Here is a 25,158-nt window from a genome sequence, read left to right as displayed (position 1 = left end):
CAGCTATAATAGCTATATTGCATTGCACTTTTAAAATAGGTTTCAAATAATACATAGAGTTAATTTTTAGTTATTTTATTACACCAACAATCAATTGATAATATATAAGTTACTTTTGTAATGTTTGTTTTTGTATTTTATATTTTTGTGATTTTTTTGCGCTTTTTTTGTTTTTCCACTTCCCGCTTCCTCTCACCTTGATATTCGGATGCTCAAACAACAAAAGTGATATCGATATCCATCTTTAATACAATTAACAAACAAGTAATGATCATCAAAGGAAGAAAAAAAAACGTGTGTAGATAGATGAAGCCTCAATTACTCCATTTTTGACCGATGTCCATCCGCAAAAGTCTATTTCTGTGTGTTTTCTGTTTGTGTGGTGATTGTTGCAATCGATGCTTGTTTTCGTATGGTGACAAAAAAGAAAAGTACAAATCGAAAATAAAATAAACATGTTTAGGTCATTATTCAGTAATTAATATTAATCAATACATCAATCATTTAGTCAATCAATCAATCAATTAGTAAAAAGTATCTATGTACAATAATAATAAAATTAATCAATTACAATAGATGTTGTTAAAAGTTTATAAAAATACGTCTGCGAAAAACTGTAAAACATCGTAAAAATGTAAAACTCAACAGTCGAGCGTCTCAATAATAATAATCCTGAATCCTGAATACACAATGATTAATAAAACAGCAGTAGCAACTAACTTAGGAAGTAAGTAAAAATACATACGTAGCGTTATAAAATTGTAATCAATAATTCGTACGTAAATCTAGGCAAAAATAACATAACTTAAACCGTTAACATAGTCATTAGTAGCACTAATCATCGTATATGTATCTTAACCGTTTTACAATGGTCGTATGTAACTTAAAACTTGTAATTCAGAACAATTAGTACCGCGTTGCGCGTGTATCCAGCCAGAGAGGGCGCGCGCGTCCATCACCGGAAGAGGCGGGTGTACTTCCGTCGTAACCTGTCAAATGCGCGCTATCTTCCGCATCGGACGTGCACGCGCTCCTCAAAGCTGAATGTGTGAATTACTTCATAGAAACAAGTGTCGGCTCGATTCGTCGCCCCTCGGCTGGCTATTATTCTATGTACATATGCGTTACTCAGTGTTCGGCTGGAGGATGATATGTAAGATTATGATATCTTGCACCTTGATTGGATGAGTAGATGCATGCGCGCAATGGCAGTTTTCACCTGGTGTGGCAACTAGTTTATAAAGATATATTTATATATCTATTAAGTCTAATATATTTCCCTGATTTGTTTCTCGCGTTGGCGCGAGCGAATCGACTCGACACATTGTAACGAAAACATCGAATTCAAAGATGGCGCCAATTTCCTCTGCTTCCACTTCCGTTTGTTTTGCTTAATTACTACTATATTACGTTATAATATAAGTACATCTGAAGATTGGCTGAGTATTGAGGTATATTATTTTGTTTTACGTTCATCCATTTGTTGATTTCTTTCAATATTTCTTATTCAATTAGTTTATTTCCTTATGTAGTTATAGTATTTTGTAAAAATTGGTTATTTCGTGTTGTACTGTATCAAGGCATCTTGTTGCATATTTATATGTGTACGTAAGAAGGGGGGCGATTTTAAAATTTTTTCAAATTTCGTTTTTTGTTTGATTCTCTTGATTTGTTGTAGGCGCGGTGCGGTTCGTCGCGCATTTTTTGTTCATTGTTCATGTTTGCTGTGAAGGTTAGCTTCGAATATGACAACACACGGGAGCAATCAGAATATTTAACTAGCCTCACGCGCCGGCAGCGTTTCCGCCCCCGGCATCAGCGTCTAAAATACACAGTAAAGAGACAATACGGACACTATTCTACTTAAATTCACGCCAATGTTGAACCTCACACCCTCCGTTCACCTTTTTACAAATTGCCCACTTAGTAATGGTCCTAGAAATCTGATCATTTTCGTCAGTAATAAAATCTACGCTTTTTTTCCTCCATGTATTCGTTTTTCTTCTCCTTTTCTCATATCTGTCCGCTTAAATTCCCGCACCTCGTTTTGTTCCTTAACTAGGTTAATTCTTTGTTAAAATTTAATTTCTCTTTTACATTATTTATTCAATTTACAATAATAATTCAATTAATTAATAATATATAGACCAATGGTTTTTAATTTTTATTATAGAAAGATAAATTTTCGAATATATTTCTCATTGTGTGCCTAAACTGGAGGCTTGCCTGAAAGTTTCCTTCAATGTTTTTTTTTTGTTTCTCGCTTGTGTCACGTCTAATGATTTTTATAAAATATCTAAACCGCTACCTTTAGGTACAAATTTTAATACTGAAGAGTTCTCTTTTATCTCATATATTTATTAATTAATCAATTTACGTTAATTAAGTAATTATGTTAAAAGTGGTTCCCCAATGTCTCGATCGTACGTGTTTACTTTATTTTTACATCGTCCTTTCTCTTCCAAAGTGAGCGTGGCTCGTCCCGTCCGTCGTCCTATCTATACTTAATTTAGTTTGGCCATGATATTCATTCAAAAGGACAAATCAACAAAGTCGCTTAACACCTACGCGCCCGTCGAGACCCCCGCGATTTGGACTCGCGCAGCATCTGCGCCCCGAAATAAAACACTAACAATAACAATTAAAAAACGCAATTTTCGACACGCCGAACAATTCCCACAGCTGTTTCCTCAAATAATGGGCGTCCCTCCGGGCATCTTATCAGCTAGAACTACACCTACGCGAAAGAGTCAACGTAAAATCTTGTTTACGCACGAGACAAAAGTTGAGTGTGACCATCGTCCTAAAAAAATTCGTTTACAAATTGATCTATTGTGTATATTTGCGTCCCGAATGGCACAGAATGTGTTTTTCCTCTCGTTATTGTTGATTTCGAGGTGCAACTCAGCTTTGTCTCTTTGGCATACGTTTGGTTCGACCGTTATCACACGAAAACTGAAACACCGCCTCCAATTAATGGACTTAAACGTTAACGCTAACCTAATCAGACGAAAGTCACCTAAACTTCTCTGCACACTGCTCTGAATTTGTCCGTTGATGTGTTTCATTAAGTTCACAGCACTAAAGTACAGTCAAAAAATATGAATTTCCACGTCGTCATCTTCGATCCTACTACCGTCGTAAATTTAAAGTTAATGATAATTTTGCGGCGAGCTTTCGGCACACGCCCAGTCTTTTCGCGTGTTAAACATGTTTGCAAAAATATATTTTTAGGCCTTCTTCGTCGTTATCCCCCGCGCTGCTCGTAAGATATTCCTCTGTCCACGCACGCTGTTCTGATTTATATAAAACGCTGCCGAAAGCTTCAACCCGTCCGTGAGCTCGAGAACCGAACCGAAAACAATATAAGAATCTACTGTTTCTCTTGTGGGCGTCATTCGTTTACGTCTTTGACCTCAAGTTATTTTCCTCAACTTTCGTGTGTCAATTAGTGCCAACACTTATCCATAACACTTAAAAAATTAATAAACCTAGTCACTAATTAATGTTTAATCAATTACGTTAATCGTTAATTAATTGGCACATCATATTCCTTAAGTATTAATCCATTTGACCGGCGCCTCCACTACGGCGTCCTCCACTTTCTTGTGTTTGTCCCACGAGTTATCATAAAGTTTATCAATTTAATCCGTAATAATTATAATTAATATTTTATATAGGTAATATGTATATAATAGTTTTTTTTTTCATATTTATGTACAATTATATAGAACCCTGGAAAGATATGAGCGCTCGTTTCAATTGTTTTCATCAATTTAGATATTTTAGGGGAAAAAATGTTCGAAACTCTCGGAAGAGGAAGACTTTTCAAGTCCCGCTTGTGAAGAAAATGAAGAAAAAATACGCGTGGTAAACCAACAAATCAGTTTTGAGCGTTCAACTAGTCTTAAATTTAATTTCATTAAATTCACAACGTCTCATCATCCTCGGGGGAGTGAGGACCCGTTTCCCTGTGACCCCATCTTGTCTTGTGTACGTCAATTTGAATTCGAATTATTTCCTATCTACGTCTGGCGCAAAGCTAATTAACACAGATTTAATTAAATCGAAATCGATGATGGGAGGAAGTACACCAACAGATAGATACATTATCATTTTACTTATTTTTTTCCTTTTCTGTCATCATTTTCTTTAAATTTCATCCGCTCTCCGCTCGAAATGCGACATGATTAACTATAAAATCGTGAAATTTCGATATTCCTTGCGCTGTGAAGGGGGTGAAAATCGATTTGATAGCGTAATTGACATTTTTCATATCCGCATTCTTCGCTTACTCGGAGAGTCAGAAATGAACGAACAAAATCACAGAATCACGATTTCGTGTTTAGTTGCAAGAGAAACACATCCTGAATTAGTTTGGGTTTTCATTTTGCCTTCACGCCTAGCCGCTGATTATGTTTTAGTGAAATTAGATTTCAATCGTTTGTGATATGAGAGATATGTTTGTTTCCGCGGTCAAGAAACTGAATCACCTGTAAATATTTCCTTCTTTCGCGATAAAAGCTTTAAAATTTATTTAAGTTCGACATCCCTGCTGCGTATGTACTGTACTGACATCTATATAAATAATTTGTACTTATATTTCACGTATTTGTGTTTGCATGTGTTCGGTATCTCGTTTAGGTTTGTCTTTAACAGTTCTGTATCAACTTATAAACGCATCTCTGCTTATATTTATGCAATAATCATAGTAATAATTTATGTATAAACAGTTCATTTGTTTCATTTAGTTTTATATATTGATATGAGGTAGTTGCGTCGACCCTATCGTTTGTTCGAGCGAGTGCGGCGCTGGACGCGTCCCCTGGTGGCGGAAAGCCGTGCCGGCGCCACCTTGCACACGCGCCCCGCATCCGCACTCGTGATTTAATTAAAATAGTACTTATCTGAGTGAGGCATTGTTTGTATTCATTTGTTGCTTGTTATAGTCTTGCGTCTTGGTTTGTAAACGTGTCTGAATGCGAATGCAACAAAGGAATAGTTATGAGGGGATGTCGCTTACGCCGGAGATGATGGTGGTGACGGCGGCTGCTGCTGCTGCTGCTGGTCGTCGTTCAGTAGAAGTGCGTGATTTGTACTTGCGGTCACTGCAGGCGCGGCGGCAGCGGCGGTGGCGGGCCGAGCACGCTCTTGATGGCAGTGGTCTTGAGCAGGCGCTTCAGCATGCCGCTGGTGCCGCGATGCTGGAGGCTCTTGTGCGTCGTCAGTGAGTTCTTGGTGCGATAGCGGCGGTGGCAGAACTCGCACACGTATAGCGTGTCGGACTGCTCGTGCTTGTCCTGAAAGTGCCGCTTCAGCGAGTAGTAGCAGGAGAAGGTGCGCCGGCAGTACGGGCACTCCTGCGGCTCGTTGATGCCGCCGGACGTCGGCGGCGGCATGCGGATCGGCGTCGCGCCTGCAACAGCATCATCGCACCCTAATCGTGAGGCCTCACAGCGGCGGCCGCAGAACACACACACGCACGCGCGCCGCACACACACGCACGCCGGGGCGCGTGGGTGTGGGGCGGCGTGCGGGACACGTGGCCAAAGCACATGCCAGCAACCCACAAAGAAGCAACTCAATGTCAAATCAACAAAAGATGGCGGTGGTGGTGGTGGTAGTCGGCGCCGGTGGTGGTCGTTGGTACAGGTGGTGTGGTGTGATGATGGTCGGTTGGTGGTGGTATGGTGTGGTGTGGAGAGGGCAAACGAAAAGCGCGCGGGGCGGCGAGTGAATGAGTCGCGCGCGAATGCGCAGTCCGCGCGACGGCACTACTTAATAAAAGAGAGAGTGAGAGAGATAATAAGAGAGATAGAGAGACAGAGAGTGAGTGAATCGTCCTCATTTGATCCGCGACTCGGCACAAATCCGCGAGCGCATAAAACTGTTAAAGTAAAGAGAAAGAGAGCCGTTCGGGTGGTGGTGGACCGGCGCCGGCGGCGTCAGCGGGCGCGCGCGAGCCGGCCATAGGGAAGCGGGCGGCGCGCCGGCCGGTTACCTGCAGCGGGCGGGGGCGGCTAAAAGAACTTAATGTCGATGTCGCCAGGGCGGGACTTGTGGTAGGTATAGATGTGCGTCATGAGCGAGTTGCGGGAGCAGTACACGCGCTCGCAGATGATGCAGCGGTACTCCTCCTGGCGTTCGGCGTGCTTGTCGGCGATGTGCCGCTTTAAGGACGCCTTCGAGCACAGCACCTTACCGCACAGATGGCACGTGAACACCTTCTTGGGCGAGGCCCCTGCAACAGCAAAAACCAAGCCATGTCGGGCGCGTGTGTCTCTCTTGCATTGCGGAAATCTCTCAGGTCGCGCGCGTTGCCACCGACTCTCTTTCCTAGCTGCTGCAGCTGAAGCATCATCCCCGTGTTTTCTGGCACTGCCCTACAGCCCTACAACCCGAACGCGACAATCGCGCGGCTCGCGGGGTCTCGAATTTTGCGTGTGATTCATTTCCGCGCGCGGACGCGTCCCGCACCTCCAAATAATCGACAGGGTGAGTTTGAAAACAAAAACTTAAGGTCAGAAATCAAACGCACCAAATTATAGGTAATCAAATGGTAAGAAATCAATAATAATGAAAGAAGGCTGCGTTTCGTCCACCGGTTCCCGTGAGTCACCACCGCGTCCACAAAACACAAAATGCAACTCTCTCAACCGACTCTGTTGTTAGCACGCAAATCATAATTAAGTATGTGAAACGAACACAACACAACAAACATTTAATGTGAACGCAAATAGAATGAACAAATCACACGAACAATTCAAATCAACTAAACAGTAGATATGTATAAGAAACGAACGAAAAACGAAACGCCGCGCGCGGGGGTCGAAAGTGGGGGCCGCGGCCGCCACTTTCCGGCCGGATCGACATTGCAATCGATCAGGGCCACCTCGGAGATCGAAACAAAAGCGAGAGGCAAATGGCTGGGAATGAACACAAAACGTAAAAGAAATCTCGTGTGCTTCGAAAACAAAAAACAAGGGGTTGATGATTCGTATTCAAAACATTATTGCAATGGGCATTAATGAACGCTATGGTGGCAACTTCTCCGCGACCGAGATACCATTAAGAAATAATTTTTTTTTTAAGTTTAATCGAAAAGTACATAAAGCGAACGCAACTCGGACGAGCAACAAACTGAAAACAGAACAAAAAAAAAAACAAAAACAAAAAACTCAAACAGAAACAAATCAGCGAAACGAACAAAAATGGTACAAAAACGAAAGTAGTACAGTCGTGTGCGTAGTATAAAGGGGTTCTGGGGGGCAGGGGTTAGAAGGGGGTGGCGGTGGTGGAGTCTCGGGGACGTTTCATCCTACTATCGCCAAACAACACTCAGCAATTGATACCAACACAACACACGGTCGCAAAAATCAAACCGCGTCATCAAACTAAAAACAAGCAAAAAATCAAAAATAAAACCCAAGCTGTTTTCGCCAATGTAAAAATATATTTGAACATAAATACAACAAGTACATAAAATATCATCATTATATATTGCATCAATCAACACATTTATTGACATGCGCAAATATGCAATTAACTACCGAAGAATACATCATCGTCATTATTCTTCTCCGCAAAATCGTAATCAGCAATCGTTCGGTTAATCTGAGAAATCTGATCGCTTTGCTTCTTCGTTACTTTACAGGACGATTATCTGTTCATTCATATTATTCATATTAGTGTAATCATTACGTTTAAATGCTGTAGGTGTAGCAAGGTGATGAGTAATAATATAATATGCGCGCGGGGGGATGGTTCTCTGGTTTTGTTTGCCAATTAGTGTTTTGCCTTTCGTCTCATCATAGCAGCACGCATGCTTCTTCACAATAAAAAATAACTAACTTACTAGATATTCAACATCAAAAATCAGTCCAAAAGGGTCCTGCCTTCCTTTGCGTGCCGTTAAATTTAAATTTTTCAGTCTTTATATTTTGAATACTTGCTTTCCATTCCTTCCTCCTTCAGTCTTTCAATTTCATTTATTCCTCATATACCTCCCTCCCTCCTCTATCGTGCGAAATTTGCGTCCCCGAACAGATAATGTATGCGCTTCAATAAAAATTAATATTTGCTTCGTTCATATTCGTCAAAATATTCGATAACTAGTGTAATGAGATTAAAAATGCTTTATGTAATAATAATGGAAGTGAGCCTCCACCGAGAAAATAATATAATAAAAGAAACTATAATAGTAGTTGATAAAATATTAAACATAGCATAATTATAATAATTAATAGAATAGCAAGTAATAAACATTAATAATAATAATATATCATTTATCAACACATTTAATTATCTTAAAAATAACGTAACAAATAAAGTTTTTGGAGATCGCGTTTTAATAATTTCCGCCTAAATTCTTTCTTTTTTTTTTTGCTCAAATATCTTTCTTTTATATAAATAAATCTTAATTTCAACGTTAGATTTTTCTCCCACCCATTCGCAATTATCACAGAGCCTAAAAACAAACGATTCGAAACGGTTCGTCCTGCTACAAATTGCACATTCATATAAGTTCCTTTAAAAAATCAGTCCTTTCGTATTATTTTCGTAAATTTCAGTCCAATAAGTGCACATACAGTTCCTCAATGAAAAGTTAAAGCAATCCGATCGAAAATCTAGTGAAAAATGAAGCTGTAACGCGACCTATGCAGTGTGAAGTAAATTAACTAATCAATATATTAATGAACTAAAAATTATAATATCTATGCGTTAAGATAAGTATATATTTGAAAATATATTAATTTTGTTTGCGTCCTCCTTGTAAAGTTTTTCGTCACCTTCATACTCATATTTTCATCATCATTTTTTTTTTCGTTTTCGTGCTTTTTCTCCCTTGTTTTCATCGCTTTTAAAGTGTATATAAATATTTAATTACAAATAATCAATAAAACGTGTGTATATATAAAGATCTTTTTCTCATTTCAGTTTCGCTTCTAAATATTATAACCAAAGCTTTGCTTTTTCTTATAAAGTAAAAAACGTTAAAAATATTAAAGCAATCGTCCATTGTTTCCTTTTTTTTCTCATTTCAGTATCATTTCGCGTCGCCTCCCTTCGCCTCCTTATGTATATAACTATATATTCGTATTATATATTAATTAAACTTATAGTTATTATTTCTGATTTATGCTGATTCGTAGATACTATCGTACAATGTAAATAAATATATTGATTCAAATTTCGAACGTCAGTAATTTCGCTTGACGCGCTCCCGCAGTAGTAGTGCTAGTGTCTAGTTCTTCTCTAGGAGTTTCTAATAGTTACATGGCTTCGTAGTCCATAAGCAAAAGAAAAAGTTTGAAAGAAATGTAATATCAGACAGCTTGACTGCAATTTCGCTCGAAATGTCGTGTGGCGTTCCAAATAGATGTAGTATAGATCTGGTCGAAAGAAAGAGATTGAATGGATGTGGTATACCTTAGTGTCGTCGCTAGCTAGTGAGAAATAGTCGATAGTTATTTAACGTGTTTAGTTTAATGTTTTAGGCAATCAGTCTCAATGAATTTTGGAGTCGTTATGAATTCACACATCGCCGCGCGCTCCACCCCCAAGCTGGGCGCCGCCGCCCGCTCTCGTATCGTGTGTGTTTGTACGTGGGGGCGCGCGCGGGATCTGGGCCGGGGGGCTCGGGTCTATTTCGGTCGTCGATGGTAAATGCTTCTATGATTGTTTAACGAGTTTAGCGTCCGAAAGACCTTTTGACACAGCGTGCACACGGCATTGTTGAGCGGTTGGAGGTGCTGCTGCTCCTTGTGCCTTTTCAGTGTCAGTTTGGTGCTCAGCATCTTTCCGCAGACGTCGCAACGGTGGCTGGCCGACAGTGGGAGCGGCAGACTGATCCTTCGCACTGGCAACAACCGGGAACAAGTAACCCTAAATTAGCCCACCGCATCATTTGCTTAACGTTTATTTTGTGTATGTTGAAATGGCGTTTGCATTGCCCGATTGGGAAATAAAAGAAGAAAACTACCCCGCGATGTGGTTCCCGCGAGCGGCCAATTTTGTTCTTCTACAGCGAATTTTGAACATTGTTGTTGTGGTTGTGATAATTTTGTTTGGCTTTGAAAACGCCCTCGGAGTCAAGCATGTCTTATACTACAATTGTACACTCGGTAATTTATTGCTTCTCGTCAGTCTATCTTATTGCTATCTTACACGTCTAAAGTAGTTTACCCTTGTTTCCCTAGCAGTTTAAAACTCATGTGCTTCTTTTTGTGTGTTTGCAGAGGCGTGCGCGCGTATGCGGCTTTCTCGGCGGGGGAATTTTGAAAACGCGTTGAGTTTTTTTTTTTTTTTTGTTTTCGTATTTTGGGTTCGTTTGCCGCCCAGGTAAGCTAGATACGCGCGCTGGCCTGCGGCCGCCGCCGACTGGACGCACGATTACAGATAGAACGAATGGTGCGGCGGGTGTATCTCTTCCGTCTTGATGTTCTTGACATTTCTATGATAAATGCTCTTATGATTGCGCAAGGAGTTGAGACTACTGTAGACCCGCTTGCAAATGTTGCACACAGGCTCACGGGACGGGCGCATGTGGACGTTCTGTATATGCCGCTTCAGGCGCGTCAGAGACGAGAGACTCTTGTTGCACGGTTGGCATCGGAACTCGTCCACACCTAGACGGCAAAAGTTCAACAGAGCTCTAATGCTTAACACCGCTTTTTGCAAAATATTTGGTCATCTAATTTAGGTAGGTGGCTAACAGAATTTTCCTTTCAATTACTGGACAATGGTACAACCCTGTGCATGTGGAATAATTTCATCGCGTCTTTTCGATTTTGCCAAAAATTATTGAAATTTCGAAAACGTGACCACATATTTCAGACTTGGACTCCAAAATTTAAATTCCCAACATTGCAATCACTGAATTTTGAATTCCATCTCAACAAATCTATTTTTACTCACTCCAAGCCCAAAAATGTTTTCTGGTCACTTTTAATACCTAATAAATTCATAGATCAATGGATTATGTTACTAAGTCAATCCTTGGCTAGTTTTTGTGTACGTAAAAATTTGTTGAGGTGAAATTGCAAATGAAAATTTTGAGATTTTGCTTTTCCCTGCTTTTCTTTTTCGTTTCGTTACTACACCTGCACACGCTGCGATTCGGTTTACTCGGATTCGCGCACTCCACAAATGCAAGAATTACGATATTATGTTAATGAACAAGATCAGACTTGAATCAGAAATCAAACAAAATCATAAAGAAACAAAGGCAGATAACTATGCATTGGCAATACCATTAGAGATTATTTGTCAGATAAAGTTAGAGTGGCAATAGTTACAGTTGTGTTGGTAATTCACTTTCGAGTTTGAATAATTTTTGGCAAAATTGACTGCTTTTCATTTTCATATCATTGGTACCTAACCTAAGCTACTACTCCCCAAAATAATAGATTATGTACTTGTTTGTTATCTTGAGAACTCAGAAATTTTCGACCAATAGGTTTGGCAACTTGGGTATGATTTTGATTTTACACCAATTGTTTGTTTACCGTCAGAACATGCAAGTGAATTCAAAAGATTTTTGCTTGGTTTTAGATATACGAGATTTCGTTTTTTGTATTTTGGATATCTTGTTTTACTACTTTCGTTTTTCTTGTTTTTTTTTTTTGTTTTGATTTTTGTCGTTTGCATTTTCATTTTTGTTACCGGCTATAGATTCGTTTTAGCTTGTTTTTCGTAAGAAAATTATTTCTTATTGGCTTCCCCAAAAATATAAAAATGTAATTAAGTAATTAATGTAGTCAAAAATAAATAAAATATATATAACAAACGAACACAAAAACAGACCAGGGACAAACTTATACAACACAACACAATTTGTTAAAAAACATTCCAGTACACAGATTTGTTTAAAAAATGTGGTTATAATTATATGTTGCAAAAAGGCCGCAATCGCGTTGGTAAAGAGTTGGCGTCGGTCCAGGAAGGCGGTGGTTTGTTTACGTCCTGTGATATACGCGCGGGACGTCGGGACCGGCGTCCCTGGCCCCGCTGAAACGGGAACGTTCTTTGCTCTCTAACTACGATCATTAACTTCTACTCTAAATCGCAAAGAACGCTTCCGCTTCTGCGCCAACTCTTTGTTGTGTCTTCGTAATTTTGAATTTGGTGTGGCATTCGAGAAAAGAATCAAAATTTTGCATAAAACAAAAGTAAGTTGAATGTGTTCAAAGGTGAGAATTGAAAATTTGTTTGTTCGCTCAAAATCGAAAAGTAAATTACATGTGTTAAAACCATAAGATCTAATAAAAATCGTAATGTAATTGTAAAAAGTGGAATAAATGTAGCAAATTCTTACCTTGAGACGTTCCCGCTAAACTGTCAGAGTTTTGCAACGTTTGATTCAGACCTAAAACAAAGATAAACGCCGTTTAGACCCCAAGCGTACTCAGAAATGATGTGTTTGTGAATGGGGCGGAAGGTGCGAAAAGTCGATCGATCGCGAGACGTGTAAATTCCCACGCATGTGAACGGATGCCCGTCGCCGCCGAATGAAGCAACACGTGTTCGTCGCTTCCGTACGGGAGCGGCACACACACACACATGCGCGCGAGCGGCGCGCCAAGACGCATTCCTGCAGTGATCCCGACATAGCTTACATCGACTTACAGACTTACGTGTCGTCCTTTCATCACCTACCGACCTGAATCGGCCGCGTCCAACAAGTGTGCCCGCCCCCGACGGCGCAATCACGTCAAACACATGCTTATGTTTCGTTGTAGATACGATAGGGTGTAATATGGCAGTGAATGTCTAATAGTAGATACTGACCTCCAAGACCAGTTGGGTCGGCGAGCGCCGCCATGCTGAAGTTGTAGCTGCCGGCGGCGGTTGCGAACAGCTTGCTCTCCGTGGGCGTGAGGTAATTGCCGATGGGGGAGTCGTGGTCGTCATGATCGCCGCCGCTGCTGCCAGAGTGCGGCCCCTGCGGCAAATTCGAGCCGTTGTCGTTGTTGACATCGTTGGAGTCATTGCTGTGATCGTCCTGGTTGGTTGTACACAACATCTCCATCGGCTCTGATTTGACTTCATCACGCGAGTTGCTTGTAGGTGACGGTGATGACGGACTGGAGCCATGTTCCGTCGAGCTGATACCGTTACCCTCGATATCATTCTTGATCGAATTCATCAGCGACGAATTAATATTGTTGTGCTTCATCGCTGTGGGCGAGAAATCCGTGGGCTGTGTCTGCGGCGGCGCATGATGCGATAGATTCAGCTCGTTGTTATTGTTGTTGAGGTGCTCGCTGCGTGACCGCTTATGGTCGGCGTCGGGGTCCTGACTGATGCGACGGTCGCGGCGATGTTGCATGGCGGCACGCCGCAGCAGTTGGTTGACGGTGGCACCGTGGGGCGGTGATGTTGGAAGCGGGAACATGGCCTCCTCCATCAGGCGATCGGGGAACGCCGGATGATGGTTTGACGTCGGTGCTTGTTGTTGGGCACGCACGAGGCTTTGTACTTGCGCTAACTGAAAAACCCCTGAATGTCAGACCCTTGCATCTTATACACCCTTGGTCCCAATTCTTACCTGATCTCTATCGTCGACGTGCTTCTGTGTGAGGCCGCTGACCCGCAGCACCTCAGCAGTTTTGAGAAACGACGACAGCGATCGCTGGTGCACGTTGACCTCGCCATGATAGATGAATTCGACAAGCGCGTGCAGATCAGTCCAGGCTACGTCCTGAAGGACTATCACAGGGTGCTTACATGGGGTTGACTAAAACCATAAAACCGCCCGTTACACTTCGTACCTTACTTTGTCCCCCACTCCTTCACACTAGATCGCGCACTTACCTTAAGTAATTCACGAAAATATGGACTACATGCTGATAGAACGACTCTATGAGCTTTCAAGCTTTTGCCATCGCACGCCAACGTCACGTCGACGAAGTCTTCATCGTCGCGCAGGTTTTCGAACGCGGACGTTATGCTGCTTTGGTAGTTGTTCCAGCGTAGACAAAAGTGTTGTGTATCTACCATCGTTGATGATTATTCACCTGGAAATAAAAAATATCGAATGTCAGCGTCATGTTTCCAAAAAAAATATTGCTGATGTAAATGATCAGTAGATGATCAGTAAAATATCGCATTTGCATCTCTCGCTAAGCCATTCACAGTAACGCGAGGCAGCTCTCTCTGAATGCAGGGTAAAAAATTACGAGGCGCACTCATAGATGGAGAAATGCGCGCTGCGCGCGTATTTTTCTCCCTGCGGGCGCCCACGCTTCCCCGCGAATTTTCTTTGTTAGCGCTGCTCAGCCTCGCAACATCCCGGCGCATGCATTAGGGACGCGAAAACCGTTTGGGGTGGTAAAAAAATCAATAATGACAGCAATTAAAATTCGAAGAATGAATGGGTCGCAAAATAAAACGACAGCAGTCTACAGTTGATGACGTATAGAATGCGTGAGCACGCGTATACGCAAAAGGAAAAAGCTCTCAAGGTGATCGCGTCTCGTCGCGAAGCACGCTGAAGAAGGAAGCGAAGAAAGAGGAAGTAGTTGCGCGGCGGGAGAGCTTACGTAACGCGAGACATGCATCGGCGGCCGTTGCAAGGCTGGCGAGGCGCGAAGGCCTTGGCACACTCTCGGCTGATGTGTGTGCGCCGGACGACCGCCGTCCCCGCTTGACGTGTGTGCGTGCATGCCGGGAGGCGGCGGACGCGTGACGCGACAATGCACGCCGCAGTAGACCCGCACGCGGTGCGCCGGCCAGACACATGCAGGGGGGGCTTTACCATTCCCGAAGAATCCTTCCTTTCAACACACGAATCACCCACAAGCAAAAACACAACGCGCGAAGAAAAAAAAAACTTCCAAACTCCCGAAAGACACCGCCACACCGACGACCGAAGGCGCGCTTGTTTTGTTTTCACTCGACGCGAGACGCTGCTCCGACTCGCTGGCCGGTCGTCGTTAGTTCTGCGATAATCAAACACTAAGCGATATTAATTTTTTAATAACCCTCTCGCGCGCCGCCGCGCCCCTCTATCGCCACCGCCGCGTGCGCGCGATACATAAAACATACGCAAATACATAATATAAAATTATATAAAACGCAAATAAAACGTAAAGTGCAAAAACGTAGTGGGGACAAAAAGTGGTGGGGTGGTTGGGGTTGGAATTGGACCATAGACTCGGCGGCGGCGGCGCACAATTAAAATTTTTAATTATTTCTAATACACTACTATGTGATAGATGTACATTATGTACGGATACGCGGACGCGGAAAATCTACGAGATGAACATTTTAACGACGCGAGGGGGAGACAGAGGTGGGGGCGGTCGGCGCCGGATTAAAATAAAAACAGAGAGGGGAGTTGCAAATCGTTAATTTTTCTCGTACACGTATGGACTCGTTGAAATTACGAACACAAACGCAGAAAATAGCGAAAAATTCGACCAAATTTTCATCGAACGTGTGTAATTGTCGCGTGTAATCATATTTTTATTTATTAGTTTCGGTAATGAAAGTACCATAGAGTGGATCTATGAATAAATAAAAAAATAGAAACGAGATAAGCTCTCACTACCAAAAAAATGAGTTCACAGATATTCCTGTGTGTGAATCTGCAATGTCTGATAAGAGGTTTTTTTAAGGTCAGCAGATTATTACCAAACAACATACGATTGTACCAAACTACACACACAAAAAAATGATTGTCGAAAAAAAAAAAACGTTTTCTGAGCGTTGACATGACGTTTAAAAAACTGAGTGACGTTTAATTCGTTCACATGCATGACGAGAAATAATCGTGCATTTTGAAATTTTCGTAAAGTTTGAAAACACGCGTGTTCGCCGGTGTTTGAATGGTGTTGTGGTTGTTGAAAATTGGTTGCAGATTTACCTTAGAGTTTGGAATTCGACGTGAAACGAAAATAATTCTTGTGCTCGTTGTAAATAAATAAATCCATCATTCTTCGCACGCGAACTTGTGATAGTCCTTAGCGCGTGGCGTCGCACTGTACGATGGTCACACGCATTTTATCCGCGGCGCGCGGGGGTGGCGGCGTGTGCAAAGCGTGTCCAAAAACGTGTCGCGTGTGTCTTGGCGGTGAAGGCGCCGGCGAAGTTCAACCGGTGTCCGGTGCCGAGTGGCGAAGGTGCAAGACGCGCGCTTCCGCGAAGTTGTTTTTTTTTTTCTCGCCGCTCGACGCTGCTAATTTATTCCAAGTCCGAACACGACTGACGTTCAAGTTGTTCCGTGGTGGTGTGTTCGCGCGGTGGCAACAACTCTTCACGCTCGCACTGCGCACCGTATCATATCAACTCGCGGCCGCGACTGCTGGTGTTGTATTAAAAATTCAAACGCGCAAAAAATGACTCCGCCGCTCGGTTATTCTTTATTGGGACATAGCTATGAGACATCTGCCGTAATAAGCCAACACTAAAAAATAGTGCGTGTTGCCGCCCACCCCTCCCTTTTTCGCCAACGTGTGTTGTGGCGCGCGCGGGGCGATAGGCAGGCGGCGGGCGGCATGGATGGCGAAATGAAAATGCGCAGAATAAAGAGTACAGGGCCGCAATTAAAAATGTCAAAACGCAGCGAGCGCGAGCGCGACGGAGTGCGGTGTAGCGCGTGGAGGGGGGCAGCAGCGTGGAGTGCGGCGCGAGCGAGCGAGCGAGCGAGGTGGGGGTGGCTGGCGGGCGGCGGCGGGGACGCGCAACACATTACGACTACATGCATATACATACCATCTCTATACGCCGCGCGGCGCCCGCGATTTCGCCGCCGTGCGCGTCGCGCGTTTTTGCGCGCGGCGCCGCGCCGCACATTAATACATTTTTAGTGCATGCCGTCTTCGTCGTGTTCAAGTGGCACGCACGCACCTCGATCCTCTTTTCGGCGGCGTGTTTAGTTTAGTTTTCGGTGTGCGCGCTCGCCGCGCCGCCGCTTCTTTCTCTTCTTACTTTGCTGTTATTCGTTATTCGCGTTAACGCGGGGGGCGGTTTCGCTCGCAGCGGTATTAGCGGTAGACAAGGAGCGCGCACCCGCCGCCCAAAAATGGTGCCCGAAAAAGAGGAAAAACACATTACGCGAGCTCGCGAGCCCCCTCCCTGCCGCCGCCGCCGTCGCGGAAAAGGAACGATCGAACGATGAAATTAAATAGAGAATGATGCCGCCGCTGCGCCGCGCTGGAAGAAGCGCGAGCGATGATAAACGCACTTTTATGAGCGCTAGTTACATTCGCTGCGCGCCGCCCCCCTCAGCATCCGCCACATTTTACAGTTCCACCATCACAATACCCGCCACGCAACTTATTAATTATAATAAATAAATAATTTATTAAAAAATAGATTCATAGATGACTGCATCTAGTAGCCATCCAGCCGCCCCTGGATGATGAAAAGATAGGCTAGAAAGGACGATAGGCTAATGAGCGTGCACGCACCTCCAGCGCCCCTCCATGCATCTTTGTACCTCTTTCATTTTTGCCTATTCCCTAATTCGCGCTCGCAGCCCCCGCCGCCCCCACGCCAAGCTAGCGTTTGATGGGTGGTACACTTTTACTTCGGTTACTAATACCAATGCGCTAATACTAAAAACCCTCCTCGCGAGCACTTCGCTCTCTTCCGCGCGCTCCCGCCGCCGCCTCCCCCCACACCCTGCTCCGCCACCGCCGGGACGCGCGCGCGACCCTTCATCAGCTTCGCGTCGCGTAGCGCCGCGCGTCTCCCCGTTCCACGCGACGTCGTTATTCAACTAAATTTTACCCCAAAAAATCATTACGCGTTCTTCTTGCAAATGTATCTGTATTAGTCGGGGGCGGGATGCGGATGTTGTGCGTGCGCGCGCCCGGGGGTGGCTGGGTGCTAGTGCCTCGCGCATGAACATTTTAATTTCTCTTCTTTGCGCGCCACTATGCGGCGGGCGCGCACGCACACGCACAGCGGAATAAATACTACGCGACGGCGGCAGCGGAGGCAGGCGCACTCCCGACAGCGATGCCAATGTGATTCGGCTATTTTTCCCGTTTTCGTTTCGCCGGGCCATATTTTATTGATTTTATAATCAATATCGTAATAAAACCTGCAATGTTTTCATCTTTATTTTCCCCCGGCAGTTATTCCCGGCCGCCACGAGCATCCCCCGCGCCTCCACCACCCTCTCCACGCACACACGCGCTCAAAAATTTCCACGGCTCACGCAGATTTCACTGCATATCCTCAAAAGCACAAATCAACTCAAATTTATCATAATTAAAATTATAAAAAATATTTCAATATCGAACTATATTCTCGAGTCGCGGTATCAGTAAAAAAAAAACTTTGATAAAAGTAAAATTAAAATCTGTACAGCTAGGCGCAAAAATGTGCAGTGTTATCAAAGTTCAAAAAAAATTGCGAATATTTTTTATCTACAAATATATGACAGCGTTTCTACGAAGTTTTTTTTTATTTGGTTTCATATTATTTTTTATTTACTTAATATTATTGTCACTAACTTAACTAAATTAGTCAACAGCGTTATAAGTCGTCGCCAAGGACAAGTACGTATGTGTATTTTTTTCGCTCTCGCTCGCATCCTCTCGAAGCATAAGTTTTTTTTTTAATTTAATTATATTTAGTCGCGTTTCAGATAGCACTAATCAGAAAGAAATTCACTCAAAAACTTATCTAACGTGGCGCGGCGCTATTTTAATTAGTAATCATCGAGCGCTTGCAGAAAAGTAAGATGTTGTTGACTGCCGAGGAAAAGTAGACAAAAACAGAAGAGTTAGAGTTATAGAAAATAACATCAACACAAGTTGAATGCTCCTCGGATCCGATCTTGGCGGGCGCGCAAAAAAACACCGAAAGGAATCAATGCACGCCCGCAACACAGTAATTTTCCTTTGTGCATGTGCATTCATATTCGTTTTCATATTCGTAAACAACAAACAACTTCGTCGCGAGTTGAATTTTTTTTTCTTTTTTTTTTTTTGAAATCACGGTCACTAGGGCAATTTTTCGGGTGTTTAGTGAATCATTTAGTGAAATAGTAAATCGCACTCGATTGCAACCGGCGCAAAATTGTTTTCGACGATGGCACACACCCACACATGTGTCCGCGGACCCGGGCCATGTTTTGTTTTGACTGGAATGCTTGTTGCGCCCGAAAAAAACCTCGCCGCGAGTTCAATAGACTCGCTATTTTTTCCGACTATTTCCAAGTATTAGCATATTTCGTTAGCGTGCCGACGCGCTTATAGTTGTTGTTTTTTATTTCTGCGTGTGTTTCATGTTTGTTTTTGGTATTAATACCATTGATTGCATTATTTAAACATTTCCAATCAGTGAACTCTTTCTTTACATCCAAGCGCGTATATTTATTTGATCTGCGGCGATATAGTTTTGATGATTGAAAGCGCCAGCAAAAATTTTCTCGACGTGTGTTTGAAGTTTTTGTAACTTCTCTCACTTTTTAAAACAAGCGCGTTTCGTCTGGCCTTATCTGCGACGACGTTTTTTTTTATCTCAATGCGTCGTTTTGTGGCTCGCTCGCGCTGCAGTCGCCCGCCATCGCCGCTATTCGCTTCAACAGTGTAAATAAAGCAAATAATTTTTTAGATTTAGTGCGACCGTGAGCCGACCTTGGGTTAGTTTTACATCCATTTTTTGTTTCGGCCACGACGAACTGTGAGACACGAATAATAATGCATTTTAATTCAAATTTCCGAGAATTTTAATCGAAAAAAATTCTATTTTTTCGGATTTTTAACACCTAAATTGCATTTTTTTGCAATTCAAAAATTTATAATTGACCCGACTTGTGCCCTATTTAACTAATAAAGATAAATCGTGATTGCATGTTAACATTTGCCTTCGGAGCGAGAAAAAAAAAACACAAATACAGCCTGTATACGTGAGCATCGCCTGATATCATCGCAAATCCGTTTATGATACGTGTATAAAAAAAAGTTAAATGTCCGCGGCGTGGTGGAAAAGATGCGTTAGCCGAGAGCTAGACCGTTATTTTTCTCCTCCCGCAGACACATGTTTGCGCTTAATATTTAACGTTTCTCCACATTTCGCTAATATTTAAATAAAGTGCGCGCCGCATTGACGTGTTGTATCCACGCGTTTGTATCAATAAAAAAAGTGCGACATGACACAATGTGGGGCGCTTTTCGAACACACGCACACAGGGAAACTCGATTATATGCAAAAAAAAAAAAATGCGGCTGGCGCTTTTTTTTGCTATCTAATGTTTGCGCTGAAAAAATACAGACGCGTACGCATGAGAAAGAAGCTGGTCGTCGGGCGGTTAATTCCGGCATCCTTACAAGACTTACTTACATACGAGCACCAGTCGCGTTGATTTCAGATTTAGAGACTAAAGAGAAGCTGCATAAGAGTAGCATTCAAAAACTTGAATTTCTGCTGTGAAAAAGTTGAATTTATCGCAAGAATTGTTGAAAAATGGGTCAAACGATGATGATTTATGGGTTTAGCTAACATTAAAACAATTCTATAACTAACAAGACATGTTTTCTTATTACTTTCATGCGTTATACTTCGTTATCTTTACATAATTGGCCATAGAAAACATTGATGACTCTGTTATGACCTAAAGACCGGTCCAGCGTGTGCACAATTGTCGCTCATTTATTTATCTGCGTGCAATTATCGGCGATCAGCATTACTCACAGCTCGATGATCGTAAAACCTCCACATGAAAAAATTGTTTCATTTAAATCAATCGTTGGGAATAAATGCACACCTGAGTCGAGGCGTAATTTTCCGTTGGGAGAAAATAAAATCAACTGCAAGACGACTGCTGTTTGTGCGCTTTTTTCTCTGTGTTAACACACAATAAACATAACTAATATCAAAATATGTATGCACACTATTTGCTTTCAGTCTGCGGGCGTGATTCACTCGTCATTCGTTGCGTTTTTTTTTTATCGGAGACAACAAGCAGCTAATCTTCAATTACTCGCAACACCTCTCCGGTGGTTAGAAAAACTGCTGCAAATTCATAATCGCACCGCAAATATTTAAAATACTGTCAAGAAAAAAATTGCTCGCGATAAAAAAAAAGTCGAAATATAAAGTGAACCGATTGTTAGGCGGAAAAAATGTATCAATGCATTATTATTCGACCCCACGGATAACGCGATAGCGAAAATTCTATGGAATTGTGATGGGGAACAGATACGTAATCATCTAATTGCCGAGTCTAATTGATCTAAATAATTTAATTACGTATTCATGCAGTGATAACTATGAATGCAATAAATTGTAAAGACTTCCTGTCGTGGACAACTGTCCGCGTTAAATTGTATGCGCATAAGAGTGTGTTGTTTTTAGTTGCGCAGTGCGCGGGCGGCGGCTGAAATATTCCCGGAATTATCCCGATATGATGTACGTTTGTTAGCGTATTTTTGATGTTTTTTTATAGGCGAGCGCGTTAGCGGAAGAAGCGAAGGAGCGGAAAATCGATAGGAAAAAATGGCCGTGGCGCGCTCGGTGCGCGCGGCGGCGGCGAGTGGGGGCGCTTCGCGGCCCCGGAGTACTTTCATATGTTTTTGTTGCGATTTGCGCAAGCTAGTTTTGCTTTTATACTATTGATTAAAATTTAAAAGAGAGCCCCTTCGCGAATTTATTCCGGTATTTATTTTGCGTTATATGCTCGCGCGCGGGCGCCGCCGCCACCGCTGCCGCCACCCAGCCGTCTCCGTCGCTCACGAGAACTCGACTTGCGCACGTATTTATGTCGCGCTCCACGGATGTTGTTGGCGGCGACGCAGCCACCCCAGCACACCTACACTCACGGATGTAATGTTAGAAATCATATCCGCTCCAAAATAATACACTTATAGCACATAATATTTATAATTGTCATTTTCGACAATTAACAACTACTAATCTCATTTTCAATTAAAAACGCGCCTGATAAGAACACCGTTGAAAATCGTTTGTTTGCATTTCACAAATGAGCGTCTGTTACAGTAGAACTGTTTTAATTTACGACTATGATACGCGCAACTAATCTAAAAAAATGCGCATCTCGTGACCTTTTAATTCACTTTTATCAAGTTTTTTTTTATTATCGCGAATATGTTTCTAGCCAACTTTCAAACTCGAGCGAACTAAACGACAAAAAAATCATATGAAATTAATAAAAATAATCAGGTACGAGATGTTCTGCGCTCTTTGCTTGCAGAGTGGCGCCCTCTGGGTGACTTTATATTTGGAAAACGTGGACAAAACGGAATTTTACAACTATTTTACGGTGCGGATCAGAATAATTCGTGTTGATTTACTTACCGAACAATGGAAACAGTCATCTGCTCGCAGGATACTCTATTCTGATTGGCATGCATGGAAATAATGACAATTGTACGAAAACAAAAGCAACAAAACTGACGGGTAGCACATGCATTATAGGAATATAAAAAGCGTGAAAAGTTTCAGATTTAAAAGTTGCAATTCCGTTTTGTGTGTTTATAGAATTTGATTGAAGATAGAATTTGACTTACCCAATGTAGGGTTCTAGTGTTCAAGGGTAGCTCTCACACGCGCACTCATCAACGTTTTTCGCTGCACATTGGTTTCAATTTGAGCGCGTGTAATCGTGCCACGCGGTCGCGGCGTGCGGCGTCTTGTACACCCCCGGCCGGCGGCGCGTTTGGTAATCACAAAAAAGTGCGCAGTTTATGAGCGCACAATGTTTCGTCCGACCAGTGCGCACGCCAGCACGCACCCCGTGTGCGGGCGCGCTCCCCTGCCGCCGCCTCACGCCGCCACCGTCACCACCCCCGGCGTGTGTATGAGCGCGTAAACAAAGCGTTTTTTGGTGCAAAATTCAGCCGCATGCAACTGGTTATACGCGTATTCAAACTTCGTGAATATTCGTCGCACTTTTTTTATGCAGCTCCTCTAGCTTGCTTACAATTGATAATTTAACGAATGGGCATATAATATTTTTCGTTTTTGGCCAGCTGCCCACGTGCATTGTGCGCGTTCGTTAGCTCGATGCGTGACAATCAATAACAAAATGCATTTTCACGATCTCGCGTTTGCGACGCACGTAACCACACGAAAAACGAATTGAATACCTACTCGTATGCAAATGCAAAACGCAATTTTACGATAACAATTTGTAATTTTTGTTATCACAAACTCTCGACATAAATTATCCAATCCAATCGAATCTCGTTCGATATACTACATGCGACACTAGCAAATGCGTGGTTTTTTGCGCGGATTTTCTTGATTTTCGCTGAAGAAAACGCGCTCAGCTTTACGAGCAACTGGTCTAAGAAGGAGGCAACTCCTACTTTTCTACAATTCTCTTTGCATGCAATCCGCAACTTCTTGCGCGGCTAGTCGAGACGCAGCTAGACGAAAGTTAAGTCGCGAATTCAGCAACGACTCAGCTGCATATGCGCGCGATAAATAAAGTTTCAAAAAAAATAAAATAAAAACTTACAGTGTTGGGTGTTGTAAATAAAAATTCTCAAACGGGCGGAAAACGGGAAGAAAACAGTTCAGTGCAGGCAAAAACGTCGAAAAGGCGTCGTCATCGTCGTCCTAGAATTGTTTTCCAGTTAAGTTAAAATAAAGTTGCACTGTGTCCGTTCTCTGGCACCAAAAATTAAAACTTTTTTTAAAATAAATTTTCTAAATAAATTCGTAGAAAATGTCAAATGCAGCGGCGGAGTGTTCGAGCAAGACTCGCAGAAAAGTTCGCAGTCGCGTTGCGTTCCCGTCTCTGGACGAAGTACGGCTTCGTCTAACCACCTTGATGGTCTAGTAAATACTCTAACGCACAATGGTCGGCGATTCGCGCTCTACCCCTTTTTCGGTGCAAACTATACACGAAATTTCGCGCGAGCAATAAGAGGCGAGCGGAGCGCTAGGCGTGCGCGCTTGTGTGTGAGAGAGCCCGTCCGCCGAAAACTTGTAGGACCGCTTTTTTATTATTATTCGAGAGCGGGCACATTCGGCTCTCGCGCGGCGCTGCAGTCGCGAGTCGCGAATTCATAGGCGTACAGGTACACCCGAAAAGTGCGGCGGAGGTGCATGCACTCCTCGCGCCGCCCGCCGAGCCGAAATTTAGACATGCCCATCAGCCCAGAATGCGCTTGCTGAAGACCACGGCGCGGAGAGCAGTACCACGTCATGCCTCACCATGTACGTAATTCGTAGACTCTTTTATTTGCGCATGGCGCGGCCAGTGAGGAGAAAAAAGAAGAAACAACGCGCAAGCAGCAGTAGGAGGGCAATGAGGGGTCAAAATTGAAAATTTCCCCTGGTATTCCATCAAGGCAAATGTAATTGTTTTTTTTCTGCAATTGATTAGCAATAGAAATATGTAATTTTTTGTGGATTTCTCTGTGCAGGATGTGAATGCGTGCCGCCGCCTCCCCGCGACCCGCTGGCCTGCTTGCTGCACCGCGTCATTTTATTTTTTCGCCGCAGCCGAAAACAAGGTCAATGCACGCCGAATTTACACCAAACATATTCGGCGCGCTCGAAGTCGTCGTCGCGGACGCTGCTGGGAGCAGGCCCTGTTCCCCCCCGGGTGCCCCTCGCTGGCCCACCCGAAACTTATTTGCTTATACAACCGCAGCTCTCTCTTTTAGCGCGCAAAGAAAACGAAAAGTGCAGCGCGTGCAACCCGCCCGCTTCAAAAACGAAGCAAAATAAAATTGGCATGTAGATTGGCGAAAACCTACGCGAATAGAATTTTTATATTTAGCTGCGTTTGCGGTCGTTCATCGGGAGACATGTTGTCCCGAAACTTCAGCTAAAAGTGTTGCGCATAAATCGCGCGCAATGAAAATGCAAATAAAAGCGAATTTCGGTTGTTGTTGTGGTGTGGATTCGTTAGAAGCCGGCGCGGATACGGATTAAACGAAGTTATTATCCGACCTCATTTGGATTTCGTCCACTTTTGGCTTCTGCTGCTTATCACCGCCATTTGCATTACTTTTCAATGCGCCGCGTGTGGGCCGCGCCGAGTTTTTGCCTATTATTATTATTAAAGTTTCGCCCACGGCGATAACGATTGCGGACATTTGCGGCGACGGTCATCTCGCGCGCACACCGCGCAATCACAACATTATGTGTGCGCGCTTGATTTCCGATCGCAATTTGCAATCGTGAAACAATCGATTGTGTGTGACTCAGGGCGCTGCAGCGTGG

General features: G+C 43.2%; 1 protein-coding gene across 7 annotated transcripts; it reads right to left on the bottom strand.

Moving 5' to 3' along the window:
- Positions 1-438: 438 nt before the first annotated feature.
- On the bottom strand, positions 439-23,834 carry br (broad-complex core protein). Of its 7 annotated transcripts, XM_065299566.1 has the most exons (7): positions 22,488-22,503; positions 15,869-16,389; positions 13,816-14,018; positions 13,550-13,738; positions 12,790-13,489; positions 12,317-12,367; positions 439-5,416 (listed from the first exon to the last, which is right to left on the bottom strand). In XM_065299566.1, the coding sequence occupies exons 3-7, from the start codon at positions 13,999-14,001 to the stop codon at positions 5,106-5,108; spliced, it is 1,437 nt and encodes a 478-aa protein (XP_065155638.1). In that variant the 5' UTR covers positions 14,002-14,018; positions 15,869-16,389; positions 22,488-22,503; the 3' UTR covers positions 439-5,105. The 7 variants fall into 7 exon arrangements, with proteins under 7 accessions (XP_065155638.1, XP_065155653.1, XP_065155647.1 ...); XM_065299581.1 differs by lacking the exons at positions 15,869-16,389; positions 22,488-22,503 and adding an exon at positions 23,441-23,834; XM_065299575.1 differs by lacking the exon at positions 15,869-16,389 and having other exon boundaries at positions 22,488-22,755.
- Positions 23,835-25,158: the final 1,324 nt, after the last annotated feature.

The sequence above is a fragment of the Atheta coriaria genome, unplaced genomic scaffold (genome assembly GCF_025399875.1).
Source record: "Atheta coriaria isolate IRGN ID8LTWV9N9 unplaced genomic scaffold, Caltech_Dcor_3.1 hic_scaffold_1_pilon, whole genome shotgun sequence".
Classification (NCBI taxonomy): Eukaryota; Metazoa; Arthropoda; class Insecta; order Coleoptera; family Staphylinidae; genus Dalotia; species Dalotia coriaria.
Note: the sequence above shows the minus strand (reverse complement) of the source record. Positions and strands in the feature narration are given on the sequence as shown.